Source organism: Lycorma delicatula, chromosome 7 (assembly GCF_047948215.1).
Source record: "Lycorma delicatula isolate Av1 chromosome 7, ASM4794821v1, whole genome shotgun sequence".
NCBI classification, from domain to species: Eukaryota; Metazoa; Arthropoda; class Insecta; order Hemiptera; family Fulgoridae; genus Lycorma; species Lycorma delicatula.
In genome coordinates, this window is record NC_134461.1 from 43,723,465 (window position 1) to 43,750,122 (window position 26,658).

The 26,658-nt window shown below is 29.3% G+C and overlaps 1 protein-coding gene across 2 annotated transcripts in view; it reads left to right on the forward strand.

The window, feature by feature from the left end:
• The window catches only part of Uck (Uridine-cytidine kinase), a 109,007-nt gene that overhangs the window by 13,185 nt on the left and 69,164 nt on the right, over positions 1-26,658 (forward strand). For both annotated transcript variants that reach the window (XM_075371607.1, XM_075371608.1), the window contains exons 3-6: positions 2,409-2,505; positions 2,711-2,856; positions 8,434-8,531; positions 14,216-14,264. In XM_075371607.1, the coding sequence (XP_075227722.1) occupies positions 2,409-2,505; positions 2,711-2,856; positions 8,434-8,531; positions 14,216-14,264 (390 nt within the window). The remainder of the gene's footprint in view (positions 1-2,408; positions 2,506-2,710; positions 2,857-8,433; positions 8,532-14,215; positions 14,265-26,658) is intronic.

Here is a 26,658-nt window from a genome sequence, read left to right on the forward strand (position 1 = left end):
TATAATATTAAATGAGAAAATACATAAATATACATTTTTCAAATAATCATTATGAAAATCTACAATTTATCACACAAATAAACTGCATATAGACTAATAATATGAAAATCTGCAATTTAACAAAGTCTGAAAACAAGATAATTTAAACACCTTTTTTACAATTATAGACTTATAAACATAACATCAATAAACATAGTGTAACTGGAAAACTGTTGCATTACTGACATATTCTGTAATAATGAAAATTAGCAATGAACAAATGTCATTAACTTAGAAAAATAAACTACAGTAAATCTTATCATAGGCACTGGCCTTTTCTGAATTATGAAAATCAACATACTTAGCATTAAATAATTAAAACGTGTAATTCTAGTTTATTGTAGAAAAAAAGGCCACGATAATATTCCAGTACAAAAAGAGTTAATTACAGTGTAATCAAATTGAAATGAGTAATCATATAAATAGAGTTCATTTAAGTAAGTAAGCTATCTTGAAAATATTTAAGTTTCTTGTGAATTCTGAGCTACTATTTAATTACAAGTCGATTTGATAATAACAATAGTTGGCATTAATAGCACATAAAATATGTTACACATGAAAAATAATAACATAACCTTTATCTAAGCCACCTTACGTGACTACACTTGAATGAAGAAATGGCTTTTTAGACCAATCTTGAATTTCAAATTCATAAAGTACAATTAGTTTTGCATTTCACTAATTTTACTAATGACATAACTGTTTAATATAATAAATGATGAATAATTTGAACCTGTCTTAATCACACATAAATATTTATAAAAAATAATCTTGTGAAGTTGAAGTACACATAAATATATACAGTTAATCCTAGGCGTAGTCTACAATGGCGTATCAAAAATACAAAGGTGAGATGTTGTTTAGAAATTGAGTTACACAGAGCGGCTTATATTTGTAATGAGATTGGAGAGATTCTGCATCGATAAATTTGGCTGGTTTGTAGTAACTGAACCACTTTCAACAGAGTATAAGACGATATGGAGATGGAGTATTACCACAGTTAAGAGTGCACGAAGGCGACGAGACTAGCCAAGCTATACAAGAGATAGAGAGAGACAGAAGTGACAGAGTCCCAGGTCCACACACAATGAAAGTCAGTTCTGGACTGAAGAAATAGTGGCGTGATGTGAAGAGGGGTAAACAAAGTAGGCAATAGACCGAAGAGAGTGTATGTTGGCAACAAGAGGTAGTGTGCTGGTATTGGTAAGATAAAGAAATTAGCATAAACGGGAAGTTTCGGTAAGAAAGAACATAACAACGATTAATTTTATAAGCAAGCAGACCATTAAAAGAGTTAGGTAAGACTGACAAAATAAATTGCTGAATACGAACAAGTAGAGGAAATGATGTGATCGCAGACAAAGAAACTTAGACTTCTAGGAACTTTGACAACATTAAAATTAGAGATAACAAAAACAGTTAAGATTAGTGTGGTTAAATAGAAATTGCTTTTATGAAACATTGCGACCACAACAGATAAAATAATAACAAAAACATTATTGGAATAAAACAACTTTACGCATTGGCGTAAACAAGTATCTTACAGTGGTTCTGGAGGTTGAACAGAAATAGAAGTAGAATTCTGTTTAACTGTAATAATGTTCACTGACCAGGTTCCAGATTAGTTGAAATTTTGAAAAATGAATTCAAAATGGTCATTTTAAATGCAGACACAGTATTAAAAATTACAAAATTGGGGACAATATAAGGAGTGGTTTTGAACTTAAAATTGATCGCATAGGTATACCTGGTTTGTGTATTTTTGGTAGTCCATTTAATGGTAGACCACTTGGTTCGTAAGGCTAAAACCTAGTGTGATGTGTTAAATTATTTTTATTTTTTGTATTCTATATATTCACAGTTTTTTTAAACATTTGTGATCAGTGAAAATGTTATAGATACAGTGATAATTTTTACACTTTACGAATGGAAAAGGCAGTCATAGCATATATATGCTGATAAAATCCATTTTTGTACTCATACTTGAGTAATTTATTTCAGCAGCCCTTTTGTGTTAAAATATATTGGTTTATTCTGAAAGTCAGCAGTTCTGTAAGTAAATTTGCTTGAGAAAGGTTCATTCATAAATTCATTCTTTGTTTATGAAATCTCGGCAATAAATATGTTTAAGAAAATATAATTGATTAAAAAAGGAAGAAAAAAATTTATTGTTATAGAAACTTTCCCCCTTTTGTTATTACAAAACACTTTAAAGCGTTATGCTATTTATTAAATACAGTTTAGGAAAAAATTCTGTTTATAGAATTATTAATAAATAAATATTTCTATAATTAAAATTATTTATTTTGTATGATAATTTTACTTGTATCAAAGTAGTTCTGTTTTATGTAATAAAGTATTTTTTTCAGATGCATTTAATGAAGAATTTATGGCACAAACTCTTCGAGATATTCTTGCAGGCAAGAAATGTAAAATTCCAGTTTACGATTACCGCACAAATGCAAGGTTTGTATTTTTAATTTATTGTACATATTTCAAAATAAAATATATTGTTGAATTATTTCAAAGAGAAGTTTCATTTTATTTACAAAGAGAAAGTGATTACAATTTAATGATTTGTTTGTTACTAAAGTGTACTTTTTGTTTTAGGTTTTATCTATTGTTTTAATAATTATACATACATCAATTTTTTTACGTATATTTTTTTTAGAGTTACCAATCAGTATACAACAATATATCCGGCTGATGTTGTTCTATTTGAGGGAATTTTAGTCTTTTATTTCCCTGAAGTTAGGGATCTTTTTCATATGAAGCTCTTTGTGGATACAGATTCAGATACAAGACTTGCCAGAAGAGGTATGTATTTCTAAAATATTATTTTTTATTGAAATAAAATTTTCATTTTTTTAACAATTTCTTATTTTATATTCAAGATTTTGTTTCAATAACTATTTAGCATTGCTCTTTGTAGTTTTAATAACAATCATTGTTTGAGTAATTACCTATGTAAATTATTTGTGTATTTTCAACTTTTTATTATAAGTAATTGTATTTTATGCAATTTTTCTCATCTTTTGGTTTTTATAAGTTGAAAAAAATTCCAGTATCTGAAATTCTCATTTTTAAATTTTCATAGTACCAAAAAGAAAAAAAATGGGAGAAATATAAAATAGTATGTGGTCAAATTTACTGCGTTAAAATGCAGTAATAACTGTAAATTTATCATACAAAACTAATGGATCATTTCTTTTATGGATCAAGTAGAATATGATTTTAAAGTAAATAAATATGTTTCATGCATGTTGCTACTTTTTTCACCCCCTTCACCTCATTTTCATTTTATCTTGACCATACAATTTTCAGCTTGTAGGTCTCAAGCTGGTTTAGCCTTTCAAATGTCATTCTAACCATGTCATGGTCATCCTCAGCATCATTTTCCAGCTGGAGCCCAACCTAAAACTTCATTTGGTAGTCTTTCATCATTCTGAATCACCTGTTCAAATGAATGAAACATATTAGTTATTTCTCTTCCATTTCATCCACGTTATCATTATTAACTTCTGTTTGCTGCCACATGTTCATTTTTTCCATCATCTCAACTGACAGCTTCTTTTATTGTCTTCCATTTAAAACCAGTTTTAGTTCCATATAACACTACACTCTGAGCCATTCTTTTGAAAAGTAAATGAAAATTTGTCTTGCTACATTAAAGTTACAAAACAACAAAAATAACTATCTATGATATAAAGATTATTAAATTTAATAATTTTTATTTAAAAATCGTCATTGGTACTGTATGTGGGCACCTTTACTTATATGCCCAATGGAAGTATACCAGGATCATACCTTGATTCTCATTTCAATAAAGCTCAGAATGAAATGTAACTTGCTGGATTTGAATATCTTCTCTTTATTGAGATCGTTATTTATAAATTATTGGTTTTTCTGTAGCATTATGCTAAAGTTTTACAATTGTAATTTTATAATTGTAAATTATAGTATTATTCTCTCACTTTTACACTTATTGAATGGAGTAATCTAGTTGTCAATTAATGTAGGTTTTTACTGTGTAATATACAGAGAGATCCAAAAGTAGTGTACATCAAAATTAAATTGTCTATAAATAGTAGTGTTGTTGAAAAAGTTCTATTGGCTACTACAAGATAGCTGCATGGGTATTAACAATAACAAACCTAGATGCCATTGTACTGCAACAAACCTAATACCAATTTTGACATGCTAAACTGGCTGAGGTTAAGAGTGTGATTCAGTGCTCACCTTTCAGGAGAAAAAAAAGTTTGAGAAGACTATCAGTGCACTCAGATTTGATATGGAAGTGCTCAGAGACTAATGAAGCGGTTACATTTTTGTGCATATCATGTTTACAGTGTTCAGGAATTGAAGGAGTCTGGTAAAGAAAAGTGCATTATGTAAATGGTTTTGGTCATTTTTTGACAATCATGGAATTGCAGAACTTGACCATGTTTTTTTCATTGATGCAGTGTAGTTCAACTTTGTGGCTAAGTGAACAGTCAAAACACTAAAATTTGGTCAGCTGAAATTCCACGTGTGTTACATGAAAACCCCTTTATACTCTCAGAAAATGGGAGTGTGGTGTGCCATATCACGTCGTCAAATAGTGGGCCCCATTTTCTTTGAAACTTCAATGAATAGTGTTGTGTACCAAGACATCATTACATAGTTAATTGGACTTCTTGAAGATGAACATGATTGTTGGTTCCAGGACAGTGCCTCATGTCACACATCTAACGAAACCATGCATTTCTTGCGCAAGTTTTTTAGTGAGCGTATCATCTCCAAATGATTATGGCTTCCACGTTCACCCAATTTTATGTCCTCAGATTTCTTTTAGTGGGGTTATCTTAAAGGAAAGGTCTATAAAGTAGGCCAAACACACTGGAGTAACTGAAGATGAACATAACTGAGATTAGCAACTTCAGTGTACATTACAACTTCAGTATTCACAAAGTAGCCTCAAACATGGTAAAAGGAGTTCATACATGCACTACTGAACAGTGCAGTCATTTTGAGCATTCGTTGTGATAGTAAAATATTATTACTTAATGTGTTATTTTTTTTATTACGTTGATGTGCACGACTATTGGATCTTTCTGTATTATTATCAGTTGGTATTATTATTATACTAGTTGTTTTGGTTTAGTGTGTATTTATTATATTACTGAGTTACAGAATTGGACAGTATAGTATTTAAAAAATAATGTTGAATTGCATTTTTTCATGCTTTTTTGGAACTGTCAGTGTGTTGTAATATAAAAGTGATTTGTTTTAAAGTACCATTATGTTAGCCTTTGCACATTATATATATATATTTTTTTCTTTCTATTTGGGAAGTACCAAGAAACATTCTTAAATTAAAAAAAAATTGTTGCAATAAAGTTGATTATAAAAGTTTGATTTTCTTAAGTATTAAGGTCTACCTAGTAAATACCAAGAAAAAAAATATTTGTGTGATGAACTTGCATCACTTATTTCCAAAAACCTTTCAAAATTTGGTTCATAATCTTTGTCACCTAATTCTCCAGTCCCAGAATAAAAAGTTCATTCAGAGCAGAGTAATTAATATTAGTGCTTCAGCAAAATCAGTAGGCTGTTATATGATCACTCACCGTCATATAATTACTGATACTATTATATATTTCATTATCATTTTTATGCTTTAGAGTCATGAATACTGCTTATCTATTAGGGAAAATAAATTACTATAATTGACATAAAAAACCATCAACATATTAAACAATTTAACTCCAACTGAAGTGATAGCAAAATACAAAACTGCAAATGGGGAACAAAACACTTCAAACATAACTATTCAGTACTTAAAGAACAGAAAAATCAAGAATCCTTTGGAAGTGAATCAATCAGTAAAAAGTTTATTAACAATGAGAAGTGAAGGTTACATGTTCTAATGTTGATATAGAGATTAGACTCATTCTTGATAAATCTGTTAACCTGACATATGGTTGTTTTTTTATGATTTTGTGCGTTGGCATATGGTACACATTTAGAATTTAGTATCAACATTTTAAATGTATTATCCACATATACTGCATTTAATGTGCTGTAAATCTGATTAGCTGTTGAAAAAAAAATTCATATATGAAATAATACCTTTTTATTCATAAACAGGCAACCTTTGGTATTTTCTCTTCATTGTATCTTTTGTGTTTTTTTAATGAATCCTCTATTTTTCACCCTTTCAGATATATTTTTAAATTTATATAAGTTCTAAAAATAGATCTTATAAACGATTAAAAATCCTTAAACAGAGATTCTGTTAACACAGTAGCATACATTGTACAATCTTTGCTAGATGGTAATCTTTTCAGTTAATAAAATTATTCCTTTTTTTCTATTTATATTTTTCATAATTAAATGTAAGAAGATTATTATTTGTTATTATGTAGTAGTGTTAATAAATTATGATTTTATTATCAGTTATTTAATTAATGTACCTTATAAATTAATGTTTTATGAATTGCTAATCAGTGTTTAAATTACAGTGTTTATTGTATTGATTATTTTAATTAGGTTTGATTTAACTACTATTATAAGGTGTATTCATTTTTAAACAGCTGTTAATTTTTATTTTTTCAATTAGGATTGATTAGTATACATTGCTACTATTAGAACAGTTACTATTTAGACAGTTTTGTTAAAGAATTCATGGTTTAAATTTGTATGATAATTAAAAAAATATTACTAGTACTATTAAAAATACAACAAAAATATTATAAATAAAATTTATTCTTTTATAAAATAAATAAAAATAGAAACTTTCAATTTTATCAACCCACACATTTTGTTAATTACTGTGTTGCATGTCAATAACGATAAATTATAAAGATAACGCTGTAGTCATTATATCAGAATAAAAAAATTCCATTATGATAAGAATCCTGATCAATAAAATATTATATTAAATTAAAACATTAAATTAAAAATGTTTGAGGCAAAAGCAGCTAAGCTCATGTTACTAAAGATTACAGTATTATGTAGCTTCATTACAAAAAAAAAAATTATTGTTCTAATGCATATAGTTTATTAAGTAAAGTAAACCGTGTTTTAACTTGACTTTTTTTGAGTACATCTTTTTGTTTGTGAAGCAGGTGTGATCAAATGAGTACATATTGTTATGAAATTTTGTTGAAAGGTATCTTGCTATTAGGGAGAATGATATTTTATAAAATTTTCTGTGTGAAAATAGTGACTGATATCATTTTTTAAACAGTATATAAATGAGAGTGGGTTAAAGAGGGAAAGCTTCCATAGCCAGCTGTCATAGCTGTTGACCAGGCTGAACACATGATATTCTCCTCACTCCTGACATCCAGAAATTCCAATCCAATGTCAACAGCTGTGCATACAATGCTTCATGTTTTATCCCATCTTTAAGAATTTGTCTCATAATAAATCTTACCTTAGTTTTTGTTAAACTTATAGTTGCATTGTGAGATTAATACAAATTGCTGAATGTTATCTGAATCTTATCGCAAAGTGTAATCTGTTATTCTAAAATTTTATTCCTGGAGACAAAATATATTAAAAATAAAGGGTCTTCTCCAGTGGATTAAAAATTAATGTTTATGCAAGAAACAATATTGGTGTGTGTGAAATTCAAACAATTTCTTTGAGCTTTTGGCATGTCAGGCAAAAAATGTTTTTAATTTCAAGATTTGTTGCAGTTTTTAATTTGAAGATGTAGGAGGTAAACCTTATTAGTAAGAATGATGTTAAAAGAAATTTACAAAATATTATTTAGTAAACTAATTAAGAAAGCACTTTTGTAGATTATTTACACAATAAAAAGGGTACATTGTTGACATCTAGTGATCTTGTTTGCCGATTCTAAATTATTGTTGCTTAAATTCACAAATTGTCTGTGTAATTATCTCCTTTCATAAACACTTTCACCTGGTTTCTAGAACACATCAATAAACTACTATCAGAATCAGTCATTAGAAAGCAAAGAATGTGCTATGTGAATCTTGTTTCTACTATCAGCAGTAAGTTGTCAAAACATTCTTATAAAAACTGCAGTGAATATTTTTGCCTTGAATATGCTTTAAGATTTGCTTTGAGAAGTAATAAGCCAGTAATTGGTAGCCTGATCTTCTAGATATATATATATATATATATATATATATATATAAAATCAGTTTATTCTCTATTATTAGCGTTATTATAGTAGAATTATTTTAGGCGATTATTGTTATTTAAGAATAATTATTTGTAACATAGCTTGCTAAAACGCTAAGTAAACATTAGTTTTGATATTAGCTACGCCTGTAATGGTTTTTTAAAACGTAATACTTTGTATTTTTTATAGAAAACCTTTAAAATGTTTATTTTAATTTATATCTGTGATATAATTTGTATGGTTTATTGTTTTAGTACCAAGAGATATTAATGAACGTGGCAGAGATTTAGAACAAGTATTAAATCAGTATATGAATTACGTTAAACCAGCTTTTGAAGAATTCTGCTTACCAGTAAGTTATATATAATTTTTGTATAGGTTCTGATGATAATTTTTTAAGTGCCTGTTCTACTTAAATCCATAAAATTATATTACACAGTATAGAAAGTCTAGAACAGCTTCCAACAATGGGTGGAATGTTTTGAGCTTCTTATTAAAATGAAAATTTGTGCATATAATTCATCTGAGCATATAATTTATCAGCACATATTCTGTCCAACAATTCAATCAGTCTGAAGTTACTCAATAAGTAGAAAAGGTGAGGGATTGGTTGAATTAATTTCAAAAAAGGAGCAGCTCTGCTTAAGAATTACATTTGAAAGCATTTCTTTTACTATTCCAAGAATACAAGCTCAATTCTGCATCTTTAGATAGATAAAATCTGACTTTACTTAATTGCTCAGACTTTACTTATGGAAGAAGGTAAAAGTATTACATTATTCAAGGGTTATTTTTATTATTTAAAGTACGAGGGTTGAAGCCCTCGTACTTTGAAAACCAATGGTAACAATTTCATTAAATTTTTGGTTATGTAGAAATAATATTTTTTTTTTAAAGTTCCATAATTTTGAACAGAGTAAATCTGAACTAAATATCTCGAGCATTTAATAAGGAATTCATAACAGTTTGTTTAATTTTTCAGAACCTTGTTAAACGATGATTGTTAAACAGTTTGTACAAAATCATTCTGCTTCGAGTATTGTGGAACTAATTAGAGAATTATAGTGGTAAAATATTCTATTTTAAATTTAAAAAATTACAGTATCAGCAATTTTTCTGTTGAACTTGCTTTTCTTAACAAGAACATTGAACTATTTTAATGTAGTGGAGAAGACTGACAAACTCATTTCATCTGAATTGTGGGTCAATCCATTCGAAGTGTCCCAAGGGTAGTTGTGTGACCAATTAAAAAAAAAATTGAAACTTACCCACTTGTTTCCTACATGTGTCAGAACCTTAAAACTATTTTTTTTAAATTTTTTATATAAGCAGTTTACCTGCGGCGGCCATTTTTGTTACGGTGCATGCACCTCTTTTGGGGATTGTAAGGGTTTATGGAAAAAATCATATCTATATTGGTCCTGGAAGGATGAAACAAAAAGCAATTTATTAATATTTTCTCAAGGTAAAAGATTTGTCCAGCGGTTTATTTACTTATCTCTCTCTCTCTCTTCTTTCTGTGAGAAAATTACCAATAAAGTTGAACATGAAAAACAGTGAAATTTTACCTGGGTAATTTTTTTCAAAAGGCACGGAGGCATACACAGCTTGAATTATTTTTTATATGTCTGTATATGTTAGTGGTTTTACCATAAATAATATTAATTGTGATATACTTTTTTGTCAAAAGATTTTTCTGAAATATATAAAAAAATTGAACCATGCATTTACAAGATGGGGTTGGATAATGGATTTAGATTGTATGAAATTAGAAAATTCTTTAGTAGATACTTAATGTAATATGCTAGCTAATAAAAGATTTTTTATTATATTTTAAAGTGGAATTTGATTTAGGCGTTTTTTATCAAGAGGAGGAAAACCTTTTATAGGCACTATGTGATCTCATACCCATGGTAATATGGGACTCTCCCTTGCAGGCTTACCCACTAAAACCCGTCCTCTACAACATGGGATGCTGGGCGGCTCACTTTATGTATTATCACAGCACCCCATGTGTCTTGTCTCTGTTTGCGCCTCCATTGCTGGCCCCACGTCTTGAACGGGATTCTGCATTTTTATTGGTACCATGTGGTCTTTGATACCTGTGGTAGTGTGGGACTCTCCCTTGCGGACCTACCCACTAAACCCCCCTCCTCAACAACATGGGATGCCGGATCCACCTTATGGTATTATCACAGCACTCCATGTGTCTTATCTCCATCTATGCCTCCATTGCTGGCCCCATGCCTCAGAACTTGCTTCGGGATACTGTGTTTTTTATTGTTATTTATTTACTTTTATATATATATATATATAGCTTTTTTTAAACTTCAACCTCTTGGGTCCGGGAATGTGCCCCAAGGGAGACTCAGAGGTTTGATTCATCCCTGGACATCTTCCGCCAACTTAGTGCAGATTATCTTAATCAGCCTTGTGGATACTGCATGCCATGATCGTTTGGTCTGAAGCGTAGTCCCAATGATGTTTTCTGGGATAAGCACACCGAATTCTCCCCTGCATGCGTCCCTATGCTGCAGGAACTGATCGCACACACACTGTGTTCCGCGGTGTCTTCCTCCCCATAACAATTGCAATCTGCAGAGGGTTTCAGCATTTCTGCGCACAAGTATGATTTAGGATTAACTTATCAATTCAGGACTTGCTTAATCTTCAAAATGTAATTTTAGCAAATTATGTGAGGATCATCAGACTCATAATCAGTTGGTTGCTTGACAATAATAGATGTACTAACAATTAAAAATAAAATGCCCTGATTACCTCACATGAACTGAGTGATATTTTGAATTAGCAATTATTGTTGAGGGGAACAGAATTAAATGTATTTTTTAATTTTCAATTTTTAACAAATATGGATTTTAACAAATGTGGATGATGAGATTCGTGGACATACAAGATTCTGACACATTAATCAAGACTCTGTCACATTAGGGCTTAAATTGTCATTATATAAAATTGAAAATTTAAACTCTTCATTAAGAAATAGTCAAATAATTTTAACATGTTAACAGATGAAGAATTTTTTCGAAATGACATTACTGCCAAAATTAATTTTTTCCTGAATTTCCATTTGATTGGTTTGATGCAGCTCTCCAAGATTCCCTATGTAGTGCCAGTAGTTTATTTCGGTTAACCCCCTACATCCTGCATCCCTAACAATTTGTTCTACATATTCCAAACGTTGCCTGCCTGCACAATTTTTCCCATCTATTTGTCTCTCAAATATTAAAGCGTTATTCCAGAATGCCTTAATATGTAGCCTATAAGTCTGTCTCTTTTAACTATATTTTTCCAAATGCTTCTTTCTTCATCAATTTGCCACAACACTTCTTTATTTGTCACTTTATCCACCCATCTATTTTTTAACATTCTTCTATAGCACCACATTTCAAAAGCTTCTAATCTTTTCTTCTCAGGTACTCAGATCATCTAAGTTTCACTTTCATATAAAGCTACACTAAAACATATACTTTCAAAAATGTTTTCTTGATGTTTAAATTAATTTTTAATATAAGTAAGTAATATTTCTGACTGAAAGCTCGTTTCACCTGTGCTATTTGGCATTTTATATTACTCCTTCTTCATCTATCTTTAGTAATTCTGCTTCCCAAATAATAACATTCTTCTACCTCCATAAACTTTTCTCTTCTTATTTCTATATTTAGTGGTCAATCTACTTCATTTCTACTACATTTTATTACTTTCATTTTGTTTTTGTTTATTTTCATGCTGTAGTTCTTGTGTAAGACTTCATCCATGCCATTCATTGTTTCTTCTAAATCGTTTTTACTCCCGGCAAGAATTACTATATCATCAGCAAATCGTAGCATTTTTATCTTTTCTCTTTGCACTTATACTCTGGATCTAAATTGTTCTTTAGTATCATTAACTGCTAGTTCTATGTAAAGATTAAAAAGTAACGGGTATAGGAAACATCCTTGTCAGACTCCCTTTTTTATTATGGCTTCTTTCTTATATTCTTTGATTATTACTGTTGCAGTTTGATTCCTGTAAATGTTAGCAATTGTTCTTCTATCTCTGTACTTGAACCCTACATTTTATTCCAGTCTATGTTTTCAAATGCCTTCTCTAAGTCTATAAATGCCAAGTATGTTGGTTTGTTTTTCTTTAATCTTTCTTCTTACTATTAATCTGAGTGCTAAAATGGCTTCCCTGTCACTATACTTTTCCTGAAACCAAATTGTTCTTCTCCTAACACATCTTCCACTCTCCTCTCAATTCTTCTGTACAGAATTCTAGTTAAGATTTTTGATGCAAGAGCAGTTAAGTTAATTATTCTAAAATCGCCTGACCAAAAGTCTTTTTTCTCTTCTCATCGAACCTTGGTAAATCCTACTACATATATAAATTTAACCTATCCATTTCTCTATTTAAATTTTGCAACCTACCAACCTTTTTGTAGACTTTAACATTACACATTCGAACTCATAGAATGTTATTTTTTAATTTTCTGGTGACCTTTTCCTTAGTAGTCCCCACCTGGAGATCTGAACAAGGGACTAGTTTACCTCTGGAATATTTTACCAAGGAAGGCATCTCCATCTTTGTTACATGAAAATGCAGAAAGCTACATTTTCTTGAAAAAAAAAACAGCTGTAGTTTTCCATTGCTATTAGCTGTGTAGTACTCAGAAGATGCAGGCAGTTGCGAGGTAGTGATGTTGATATGACCTCCTGACATGCACCCTTAACAATTACTGAAAGAGCTGCTGCCCTCTTTCAGGAATCATTCCTTAGTCTGGCTCTCAACAGATATCTTTCCGATATGGTTGCACCTTCAGTCCAGCTAATCTGTATCACTGAGCACTCAAACCCCCTCATCATTGGCAAGGTCTCATGATTATAATTGAGGGAATGAATTTATATATAACTTTTTAAAATTATTGATATGTACAGAAAATGAGAGTCAGGAAAAGTACCTTAAAAAATAACTAGGACAAGATAAAGATTATTTCATAGATTAATTTGGTTCCAAATTTTTTAATTAATTTAAAGTAATTAGTAGTATTGTGGCTACAATTAGTATATTACTACATTTTGTTTTACATCTTTGTAATCAATCAAGATAATTACAGTCAAAATTATATATAAAAATGACAACCAACATTTAGTGTTATACATGTTTTCAAACATGTTATTTTTTTAAGTCCTTTCATTTTCACTTCATTAAAAATCCAATGAGAGGTTAGTACATATGTACTCTTTAACTGCTTTTCCTAAAAAAAAACTATGAACATCGAATAGTGTTATGTTTTTGAAAGTTGCTGTTGGCCGGTGCATCTGTTGGAACATTCCATTGTGTACTGGTGTACTTGCTATTACAAAGTTTAGTTTTTTAACACACCATGTGCATGCATAACCCTGGACACCTTGAAATCAGGCAAAACATGTGCTGAAACAGCTATTCATCCCAAAGATCATAAACAAAGAGCTATCAATGCAATCTCTGACAAAGCAATTCATAGTTAAAAGGAATTCATAGAACAGATAGTGTTCCATATGATAAGGGCAACAAAAAAGCTAAAATCAATCGCAAATTATTAATGTAAGTAAAGTAATTTATTAAGTTATTATTTATATTTTTGTATTTGTTATCTCTGCCAACATATCTTATTTTCATGAGTCTGTTCAACCTCTGGGTACATGGCAATGTGTGGGTTGCCATTATGTGGCAGATTGAAGGGGTTATTCGTTTTTTAGCTTACTTCTCCAAGAATTTTATTTATTGCACTTTTAAAAATAGATTTTTAACATTTTTATAAGATTACAAACATAATGTTACTGCTGTGGTAGACAGTTCATGCTTGTCTAGGGCAGCTGTATATTGGAACCAGTCCAGCTCCCATGAATTTATTGTGTTGTCCTCTGTTTGATATGGTTGTGGGTTATCTCCTCTATTCTTTTGAGAGAAATTTACTAGAATAATTAAATTTGAAACATAACTAGCTGCAAATCCTTAATCCTTATTTTGATAATTATTTTTTATTTTTTGTTTCAGACAAAGAAATTTGCTGATGTCATTATACCACGAGGTGCAGACAACACTGGTGAGTGTAGTTTTTCTATTATATATATATATATAGAATCATTTTTTTGAGTATAATTAGTAGATCCTTATGGTTTCTCTTGCACTAATTTAATTAGTCCTGAATTTTCTTGTTGCTCATATTAATTAAGCTTTGTCTTTGTACATATATTTATTTAGTATAAAAATATGTACATTCAATGAATGTTTTTAAAGAATCTGGTTGAAGAATGTAAACAATGTGGCAGCACAATTAATTTTACATTTTGTACAAAGTTGTTCCTTTTTGCCCTTTGAATCTTTGAAAACTATTAATGCGCTATTGCAACATTGTTACTGTTAACATCTTTGAATTTATTCTGTTAGTTTTCAAATTTAAAAATTTGTTGATATTAAATATACTTTCTAATTACTTGCTACAGCTTTTTTTTGTTATATTTAAGAAAACATATTGTGAGTATTATAATAAACAATAAGTTGTGAGGGAATTAAATTAAAGAGATGAAGCTGATAAAACCGTGTCTTTTGTGCTGTATAAATCGTTATAGTGTAGTAATTTTCATTTCATATGCACCCTGTAATAGCAAACTCCAATGTAATATGTGAACTGCCACACTATACACCATTGCACCCTTAAAAAATCATAATTAAAAGAGTAGAAAACTGTTTTTAGATATTATTCTGAAGTGAACTTGGAATCCCAAATCTAATGAATATCTTGTTTAGTACAGTCGGAAATTGGGAAAATTTGCTATCATTGTTCAAAATTTATTTACCCCTTTCGTGGTAGAATTTTGAAAAATCGAGAAATTGGTTTTTAGGTATCCATATGTAGATAACACAACAAGAATCAAATTGATATCTTTATTTATTACTGAGAAATTAAAAAAAAAAAAAAAGGTAAATTCCATTGTTTCTCCATTTAACCCTTTAAACTCAGAGTTTCAAAAAATCCTTTCTTAGTGTATACTTGCACCATAAGAAGGTGTATACAAATTTTCAACAATTTATCTGAAGTAGTTTTTAGTAGATGTTGATTATGAACACTCGCAACCATATATATATATAAAATAAACATATAGTAAGTATTTTTTTTAGTTCCATTGGATATAATGACATATCAGATATAGTGACCAAAAACTTGTCTCTTGGTTGGGTTGATATGCTGTTAATACCAGTAAGTATTGTTTATAGTGACATCAGATGTAATGACATATTGGTTATTATGACTTAATTTTTCTATTGCAATGCAAAATTTTATCACTTATGATGATGGATGGAAGTGACGTGTCAGTAACGTAGTATAATCTACATTGTAGTTGGAGAAATATTTTGACGGTTAAAATGAGTCACCTTTTTCTTTTTACCTGCATATATACTATAGTTTTTGTTTTCTTATCTTCTTCCTGTACCAGGTTATTGTAAACTGAAGCAGCCACATTCAGTTGTTATTAATCTTTTAATCACATCATGCAGGTACAGTATTTTATTTTACGTATCCTGTGTAATTCATTTAATAGTGATTTAATTATAACTTCGTGAAAAACATTCATGATAGAGGAAAAGGCACACATTATGTGGCGGTTAGAGAATGGTGAAACTAATAAGGATGTTGCCCAAGAATCAGGTGTAGGAGCAATATCGGTGATATGAATGAACTGTGAAAAAATTAGAAAAATTTTGAAACAAATTCTGTGAAATCAAAAAAATTACGGCTTACTCAACATAATGAAATAGACCAAATACTGTTAAAATTGTTTAAATACCAGAGGGCTAGTGATATTCCTATTAGTACCCCTATATTGCAAACTAAGGCAAACTATTTTTCTGAAAAATTCAGTAAACCTCGTGAAATAACTTCAGCTTGGATTCAATGATTCTGTCAGTGTCACCATATTGTGTCTGGGCGAATAAGCAGCAACTTAAACAGTTTCAACCGGTGTGTCAGAAAAATGGCTAAAAACCATTTGGCCAAAATTAAAAGATGGCTATTCAGATGAAAAAATCCATAATGTTGATGAATCTGGTGTTTTTAAATTGATGCCAGAAAGAACCCTTAGGTTTAAAGGTGAAATGTGTTTGGGGGAAAATTATCAAAAGAAAGACTAACAGTACTAATTGCTACAAATATGATGAACTGACAAAAAAAAACTTCTAGTTGTAGGGAAAAGTGCTAAACCCTGATGTTTTAAAACATTTGAATTCACTTACTCTTATGTACGAAAGTAACAAGGAAGCTTGGATGACAGGTGATATCTTTAAGTCTTGTTTATGAAGATAGGACTGTGAATTAAAGATTGAAAATGACAAAATACATACTGATAAATGAGCAGTAACTCATCGACAACTGTCCGGCTCATCCACATGTTTAAAGTTGTCTATAATTATGGATAAGTCATTCATAATTTCATGTGTAAAGTTAGTTTTCTTACCACTGAAAACAACAGCAGTTTTACAGCCCTTAGATCAAGGTGTGATCAAGTCTGTAAAAGTTCACTACAAAAAATACCTAATTTTACAAATAACACAAGAATTAGATCAAAAAAAGGAAACAAAAATAACTATTCTGGATGTTAGAAAGGTCATAGAATGAGGTTTCTCTGCTGACAGTAAAAAATTGCTTTCGACATGCAGGATTTTTGCCACAGGCTGGCAAAGTTACTGATGTTGCATGCGAAGAAGAATCTTTAGCGGAATGGGGCAATAGTCTGCACAACCTATCATTGTCAAATGCATTGTTTGAAGATTATCAAGTGGTTGACAAAGATTTAGAAACATATGAAACTGTAACAGATAATGATGTAGTGGCTTCAGTACTAGCAGAAATAGATGGGAACGTAGGTAATGATAACAAAGGTGACAACAATATATCTTTTATATATATATAAAAGATAATAGTGACAACAATGAAGACATCAACCTGCCAAATCTTCCAGAAGTTTTAGCAGCAGTGAAAACCATTTGCTGGTTTTTCAGTTTTACAGAAATTGCTAATGAAGAATCAAAGGCAGTTTGTTTTGATTTAGAAAAGAACCTTCAAAAACTGCATTATATCACGAAATGTTCAAAACAAAGCAAAATTACAGACTTTTTCCAGAAAAAGTAATTTTTACAATTTTTCTCAATCTTCATTTACTCTACTGTATTTGTATTTATTATTGCATTTTTTTGTATTATTTTATTGCAGAAATTAATTATTATTATTATTATTACTATATTACAATACCCGTTTAGATGGTATATTAAAGTAGTAAGCTACCTAAACATCGGTTATTGTGACTTAGTGGTTATAATGACCTAAAATCGTTCCCTTGGATGTCACTATAAACAGTATTTAATATATAATGTGTGTAGATAAAATTCAAGTTCCTCTCCTGAATCTAGCTATACTCTGTTCATTCACTTTTATTTATTAGTGTGGTATAATATAAATCTGCATTCAGCTTTTAATACAAGCAGTTTAACTGTTGTGGTCTTTAAGAACCAGTTGATTAAATGTGGTATTGATGTAACATGTATCACCGAATAGTATAAAGCAATAAATTAATGCACTATTTCCTGTTATGAAATCATTCTTTATATAAGCTGCTTCAGCTCAGGAGGAGATTAAAGGATATTAATTTTTTTAAATTGGAAGATTGTTTTTTGTATAGATTAATAGCCTGAGATTATAAAATAATGAAGCTATTAATGGACTTACATACAATGTTTTAAGTAATAGTATTAAGTATACGTATTACATAAATCAAACAATACTTTATTTTAATTGGTGTACTGGCCTATTAAAAAAGATGCATGTTGTCATAGATTTCTGCCAAACCATGAGTTTTTCTGAGAATCTTCAACCTACATGTCCTACCTACTCAATATGATGTAATTATTTCAATTTTGTGTGAACAGTAAATTTTCTTTTAGATCAAAGAGTGCTAAAATTGGAAATTTTGTGGAAGTGTAGACCCACAAAACCTGTGTACTCATATACTACTACTTGGTACCTGTGTACTCATATACTACTCTTTGACATATGTAGTAGGTAAACATCCTAAGAGAATCTTCTGTCCAATTTTATTTTAATTCACAATAAAAGTTATTTGTTTGTTTATTGTTTATACTATTCTTTTTTTTGTAAATTTGTTTTTCACTGATTAATATTATGTATTTATAAATTCAACACAAAAACAATGGTCAATGTTTTTTTTTTCTATGTTAAGGATAGATTTGAAGTTAAGTTATTTTTTGTATCCATTTCTTGCTATTAAGTTTCCTGTCCACTGTACAATCACAGTTATCAATTTTTTGTTACATTTAAAATTTTCCTCATTCTTTATTTTAAAATTGTCAATCCTTGACTAATTCTAACTACTGCTTTTTAAGTTAACAAGTTCATTAGAATTATATTTCATAATCATTCTGTTTCAAAAAAGAAAACGTAGTGTTTTTCACATAATTTCTTCAAGGTTTTAAAATTATTCCTTTATTTTTTAACTCTCATTTTTATTGTCAATTAATGATCATTGTTTCATTGTTTAATATTTATTAATTTATTTAATATTTATTCTGCAAACACCAGTTTTAAAACTGTTAAAATTAACAATTAATCATCCAGTAGTGTTTTATTTTGTTGTATGTCTATGTGTTACGTATTTTTTAATTGTTATGTAGTGATTAATTACCCCCCATTTTAAATATTTTTATTTTATTTTTGTTAGTTTATACATGGGTCATTATATAAGGTGTAGTTTTTAGATCTTATTTTGACAATTATTTCAAGTTTTCATACTTTTTTGTAATTATATTCAACCTGTAGTTCTCATAGTTTTAAAAAGAGAGACCTTACTTATGTTCTCCATTACTATTGCATTGCATGGTAAGCTCATATAAGCTGTTGAATATGTTTAATTATATAAAGAAATACATATGAATTATTGGGAAATTAAATAGTAAACCAGTTTATAGAAGCTGTAATTATTTCTCTTGTCACATTAATAAATTTGTTTTATTTGTCATATTTAAGTGAGAAAGATCAAAATGTATTTTTTTTTTGTTAATTACCTAATCTGCAATTTACCTTCTATTCTAATTCAGGTTTGTTTTGTGTAATAGTTCACTTCTGCCATGCTGTCAGTGATAATTTAATTTTAATAAATGTGATTTGTGATTATAAATATGACACATTCAGCTCTTCCCTCCCCAAGCATATGTATACGCACTAGCTCATTATATTCTTTTGTTTGATAGAAAAAATGAGTCTATAATAAATCATAGATCAGAATAAAAGGTTTATTTAGAAAACTGTATAGTGTAATTATTGTTCTAACTCTTTTGTATTGCCTCTTAAAGTTGTATATATACTAAAGTGTAACAGAAACTGAAAAACTTCTTTTTCTTTAGTCATTTACTTTGTAATCTATTCTGATCAAGCTGATTTAAATAAAGGTTGTCCACCTATATAAATACCATTATAAAGTCTGAATACGTTAAGTCTGTTCATACGTGACTAGTTCCTGAATTGTTAAACACATTGACTTTTACTTATTCAAAAGTGTAAAATTTATTGTTTAAATTTTAAACACACTATTAAATTTACTTAACATAGTTATTTTTTTTTATTATCTGCTGATGAGGTAGTGGGATTTTGAGATGGCATTATAGGAAGAAAAGGCAAAAAGTGAAGTACTTTCAAGCTTAATTTACCATAATTTCTGCTGGTTTTCTTCAAACAGAAATTTCCAGGAGTATTATTTTATATCTATTACATTTTCAATAAGTTAATTTTCATGCCTTTTCTACTTCTGTTAATGATTTATCTTGTAGTTGTATTCTCAAAAAGATAATCTTCAATAGTTCCCAATTCTAATAAATATGAACCACATAAATGAGGTTTCAATATTAAGTTTTTGAAACTTCAGTTAATTAGCTCAACCAAATGAATTTTTGTAAGCTTTCAGATTTACTTAGCCCTTTTTAAGTGACTTAAATATTTATCTAAAAATTTGTTCATAAAACATTTTCAAATGAAATAATAATAATTTTAATACAATTTTATTTCTTAATAGCCATTAAAGGTCTTTTTGTATATGAGCGTGTTAATTTTATTTTCCTGTTTTTGTAGATCAAGTTATGTCTACTTTTATAGTATAAAGATAAATAACTTTATTGGTGCTGGTAATTATAGTTCTGTTGTTTGAATATTTAGCCTTGTAATACAGGACTGTGAATCAAATTCACTCCAGTTAAAATTTATTACAAAATTGATAATCTGTCAACGTTTTGTGGTTCTCATTAGAATTGTTGTCTGGTTTTTTAGTTCCTAAATTCAATTCCGTATTTTACATTAACTTGGAAATTTCATTTAAAGGGGAAACCTTATATAGATGAAGCTCGTAATTTCCTTCTGATAAAGCTGTTAAAAATGATTAATGATATATTACCCATTTGAGTAGCACTGGTATAGTCAGTGCTATTCTTTTGAGAGATTTTAACTTAAATATCTTAAAGAAAAAATTATTTAATTAGTCAAATGTTAACATATAAACATAAAGTAATTAGAAATAGTTTTATTACTTTTTTTTATTCTGAAGATTAATTTCTTTAATTTAGTTTTTCTGTTTTTATAATCTTTTATCATAAAGCATAATGGTTTAAGAACTGCAGTAAAATATTACTCATAATGAAATTATTTATATTCTAATTCACTATTTTATTCTAATGCCTGTTTACTAAATCTTATGTTTTCTTTTAATTAATATAATTTTTATTTTCTTGTTATTTTTTTCATTATTTGCATTAGTGCTGTGAAAGGCAATAATTAAATGGTTTTTTAATAGTTTCAGCATCTCATGTAGTAAGTGTTATGTAAATTGTGTTATTTTTGTCTCAGTTTTATTTTTCAGTTACTGTACATTATAAAAAGTTACTTTGAAGGTTTTAATAAAAGGTATTGTTATAATAATTTCTTGTAATTTTTATTGATAGACATTAAATTTTATCTTAACACTTTGAAGACAACTTTTATTGATAGTTTTATAAATTATGTGAATTTGTCATATTTTTTATTTCTTAAATTTTTACTGTATCCTTTGCGGACACCTTGAATATATCTTATAGTTTTTAAAATTAGAATATTATTTTTTTGTGCCAAGATATGAAAAAAAAAAATTACAAATATCTAAAGGTTCATTGTAAGGAAATGTATGTACTTGTTACATAGAAAAAGTTTGTATTTAAAGAAGGATATTTATAGATTGCTTTAAGAAAAAATTAAGTTTTAAATATATTAAAACTAATTCTTTTCTGTGTTATAGTTATGATTTCAAGTTGAAGAAAATCTATAGAAATTAAAGAATAAAGGTATATTGTTTGTTATTGCTTTGCCTATAATCACAATTTTCTGTTAAGAGGTTATGTAAGTGATTACTGTGCAAGTAAGTTTAAGATAACAAATTCTACCAATTTGTTAAGTGTTTAAATAATCTGATTGTCAGAAATTCAATTAAGTATTAAAAAAATTCTGATATGGATACCACATGACTTCCTTGTACGCCTATTAGATTACATATATTTTTTATATTACATTTTTTTCATATTTTTTTATTTTTATTGTTGAATTATTATTTATTGTAAATTTTTTTTTACAATCAGAGGTTAATAATTATTGATAAATCGATGTAATTTAAATAAAAAAAAAAAAAGTTAAAAATAAAGGAAATGAAGTAGCATTCGAATTGATGTGCCTTACCCTTGTAAGATCCCAATATTTAATTAATCAAAATCTTATTGGGCTATAACTCTGGAACCAGTGAAAATAAGTACTACTTACGATATCATTGAAAAGCTCTCAATGAGGGCTTATTACTGCAGTTAAGAAAAAGTCCAAAATCCAAGTTTTTGGACACTAGTCAAAATGAATTCAGGGATGTTCAAATTTGATATTTCCATTGAAATCTGAAAACTGAAATTTTTCGCGATTACAATGCTTCGAAGTAAAAAGCAATTTCAGCTCCTACAAAAGGTATGAAATTTTTTGATTTCAACTGTATATCTTCACGTTTTATATATATATATATATATATATAGTTAAAAATTTTGAAAATCTAAACTAAAATGATGTAGAGGAAAGAAGAATATTCTGTATTACTGTAGTAGGTGATCTACCACTGTAGGTAGTTAGTTCTTGACACTGAACACAGTGGTGTTGATGACACCACTGAACACTGAAATGCTATATTGAAATAAGAAAATAAATAAAATTATAAATATAATTAACCAAATAACCTACACTTGGTAGTCAAGGTTGGGGAGCGAAGTGAGAGCGTAGTTTGGTTAGATTATATTTATAATTTTACTTATTTATTTTCTTATTTCAATATAGAATTTCAGTGGTATCACTAAGAACTAACTACAGCGGTAGGTCGCCTACTACATTATTACTGAACATTCTTTGTATAGTATAGAATACTGTGCAAAGAATATATGAGGTCTGTTCAGAAAATAACTGAACTTTATTTTTAATCTTTCTTATTTTACAGATTATTGATCCTTTTCCCCTTCAAAGTACTCCCCTCCCCTATTCACACACTTTTTTCAGCGGTGGTTCCACTTCTCAAAGCAATCCTGTATAGCCTCATTTGAAACTGTCTTTAAGAGTCGTGATGAATTTACTTTAATGTCATCAACAGTCTCAAAATGCCATCCTTTCGTCACTGATTTTAATTTTGGAAACAAGAAAAAATCGCAAGGAATCAGGCTGAGGGAGGACAGTCATCTGATTTTTGGCACAAAACTGATGAATTGACAAGGCTGAGAGTGTGAGCACATTATTGTGGTGAAGGAACTAAGAGCTGTTTTGCCACAACTCTGGTCTCTCTTTGTGAATTTTCATATAGCTGTTGTAAAATGCCTTGATAGTATGCACAGTTACTGTTTCACTTTGAGGGAAGAATTCAAAATGTACACTTCGATTAAAATCAAAAAACAGAGCGTGTCACTTTGACATTGGATCAAGACTGACGTGCTTTCTTGGGGCGTGGAGATCCTTTGCCAATCCATTGTGATGATTGAACTTATGTCTCAGTGTTGTAGCCGCAAACCCAACTTTCATCTCCTGTTATGATCCTTTGCATGAATGTTTCATCATCAGCTTGTTAAAGAAGTTGCTGACAGATGTCCACTCGATGTTCTTTCTGTTGATTGATCATCAAACAAGGAACAAACTTTGCTGCAACTGTATGCATGTTCAATCTTTCGGTCAAATTGTAATGGCATGATCTAATTGTGACCTCTTCTGCAAGTTCTCAGACAGTCAATTGATGATTTGCATGCACCAGATCATTGATTTTCTGAATACAGTTGTCATCACACTGGTCAAGGGTCATCTTTAGTTAACCGATGACCACTTTTAAATTGTGAAAACCATTCGTAACATTGCATACAATCTAGAGCATCATCTCCGTAAGCTTGTTTCAAAAGTTGAAACATTTCTGTGAAGGTTTTCCCCAGTTTCACATAAAATTTTACATTGTATCGTTGCTCCTGAAAATCACACATTATAAAATTCGCTACTAACACTAAACACATTGCACTCAAATAACAATAACATGAAAACTAAACAAGGTATCAACAATCCAAGAACATGTGGTTACAGAGGAGGTTATGTGGAACACAATGCTGTCACTAAATATCTGTTGGCACGTAATTAAAAATGTTCGGTTATTTTCTGAACAGACTCTCATTCAAGAATATTCAGATTATGTATACAAGAGTACTTGATTTGTGAAGTGACTGAAATGCTTTTTAATTTCAGAAAAATTTTTTCCATCCTGTTAATTAAAAATATGAAACAGTGTTTAATCATGTTATTAAAATATACAGTATTGTAAAAAAAATCTTTTTTTTTACAAAGAGGAATAAGAGGAAAGAGGAATAAAATTGTTACCAGATTTAAATTATTAAAATTCTTAAAGGTAAAACTCTTTTTTTTTAATATATTTAATATATATAATATTTGAATAAAGTTATAGGAATATAGGTGTTAAGTAAATTAAAACTCACAAAAATAAAAAAAATAAAAAAAAAAAAAAAAAATAGAAAGGAACAAATTTTTCCTTTTAGCAATTCATAAGAGGTATCTCTTCAAATAAAAGATTTTTCTATTTTTATGCATACTAAATTGAAGAAAGAAATATTCTTTGGCTAATAAAGACAAATAAAAAAGGATCATGTATTTTAAAAATGGTTCAGGATGTTATTTCAGAGCAAGGTTTATTTTATTTCAGTAACTGATAATTGAGCAGATAAATACAAGAATTAGTTTGTTGTTGTTAGATGGTATCATCTAACCAAGTTTGTTGTTAGATGAAATGGTTATCAGTGTTAAAACATCTCAGATTATCAATGCTCGTCAGTAAATAGTCTGTAGCCACCTACGTTTTAGATAACACTGGTCAACATGATTTTTGTCTCATGAGTACCAATAGGTGTACTTATGCAGTTTTTTTATCCTGTTCTTAAATATGTATTTGGAATTTCTCCCTTGCCCACAGTTTTTTTATTATTTTAATTTTTTTATAACATTTTAAAAGGTTTTTTGTTTATTGTCAAGTAAAAGTTCCTAGAGCATTGTAAATATGATGGAACCAAATGAGTTCAGACAGGTTTAGACATGTACAAACATGATCTAGTGTAGTACACATTCATATGCCAATTGTAAGACACTAGTGACACAGTAAACATGTCATTGTGAGTGCTTTGTGTGTCTGAATTATAGTATATTACATATTTACAACATTATTTCTTTTAATTAGTCGTTAGTTACAAAATGCGTAGAGTTTGGTTAAATTATCCTGACAATTTTTGTTATGTATTTGTTGAAATGATGCTCAAGTCCCAAAGGCGAAACCTTACTCCATTAGTAAAAAAGTGTTATGAACTTTATTTTGGGTGTAAAGTCTGGGACCAAACAAAGGCCTGGGCCCCATATATCTGTTTTTTATCATGTTCTAGGCTTCTCCTGCATGGAAAATTGGGACACACCACATGTCATTTGCTTCCTTATGATTTGGAAGGAACCCACAGATTCTCTTCTGAATATTATTTCTGCTTAACAAATGATAAAGGGATTACATCAAAATCAAAACATACAGTGATGTACTCTAACTTGCAATCTGCAATGAGACTAGTTCCACACTGGGAAGAATTGCCCATATCAAAGCCTCCAGAACATTTGACATTAGGTGAAGAGTGCTCAAGAGTCTGCTGGAAGTAAGGAAGAAAAGAAACAGATTCTGGTGATACAACTTTTGAACAAAGCAGTTCATCTGAGCCTCATTTGCTGACTCAAGAAAATTATCCAAAAACAGTCTGAAATGCTTAGTTCCCGACTAAAAGGATAGAATCTTCTTCAAAGTACATATCTTTGTTTTCAAAAGAATACAAATGCTGGCCGATTATTGTTGGACCATCAAGAGGGATGCTCCACAGGGTGAAATATATCAGAAAATTGTCATTTCTTACTTTCTAGGTGACTCGAATGTTTTTGAGTGTTATGTAGTTAAGAATGCAGACAATATTAAATGTTTGAAATTATAAATGCCTGTCTCTCTGAAACCTTGTGTGATGGGGGGAAAACCAATATGTTTGAATTCTGGAGAAAACACTATCAGAATCACACATTTTTCTTCCTGAGACAAAAAAAATTATTTTTTGTTCCTTTCAAAGATTATTGAAATGAGGCAATGAGTAAACCTCTACCAAGTTCTGTAAAACATTTGTTACCATGATTCCATCATTCACTGTTCTATTTAACCACCAAATACCCACACGAGACCTAGCTAGAAACTTGTGGACAATTTCTATGCTGAAGTTTATTATTACATTAGCGTTTCTCTTATATGTTTGTAGAAATTAGTGATAAATTGTGCAGTATAGCCATAAATAATTATAGATAAGTTGATTTAAAAAAATGTTTGATCAGTTTTACAAATAAAATTATAAAAATCATATTACTCAAATTCGTTTATGGAATTACATAAAAATCAATGGAAACAGGATGTGGTAATAAAATTATGAAATAAGATTAGCTTCGTATTTTAATTTCAAATTTGGTAAGCAGGAAAAAAGTACAATAAGTGGGAAACTTACCACCAATTATAATTATTAATTTGTATGGTTTTATGATTGTATAGATAAGAATCACTGATATGCTTTAGTAAGATGTTAATTTATTGTAAACTAAATCTCATCAAAACTTTTAGTTGGAAAAAATTAAAGTGGTATCACTGGAAAAGAAAGCACCAAATTTTGTTATTTAGGCAGTAAAATTATAAAGCACATACAAAGTGTGAATGATGTACAAAACCAGACTAACGTAAACTGGGAGACTTTGCATTAAAAATAATAATTGGTTCATATAAAACAAA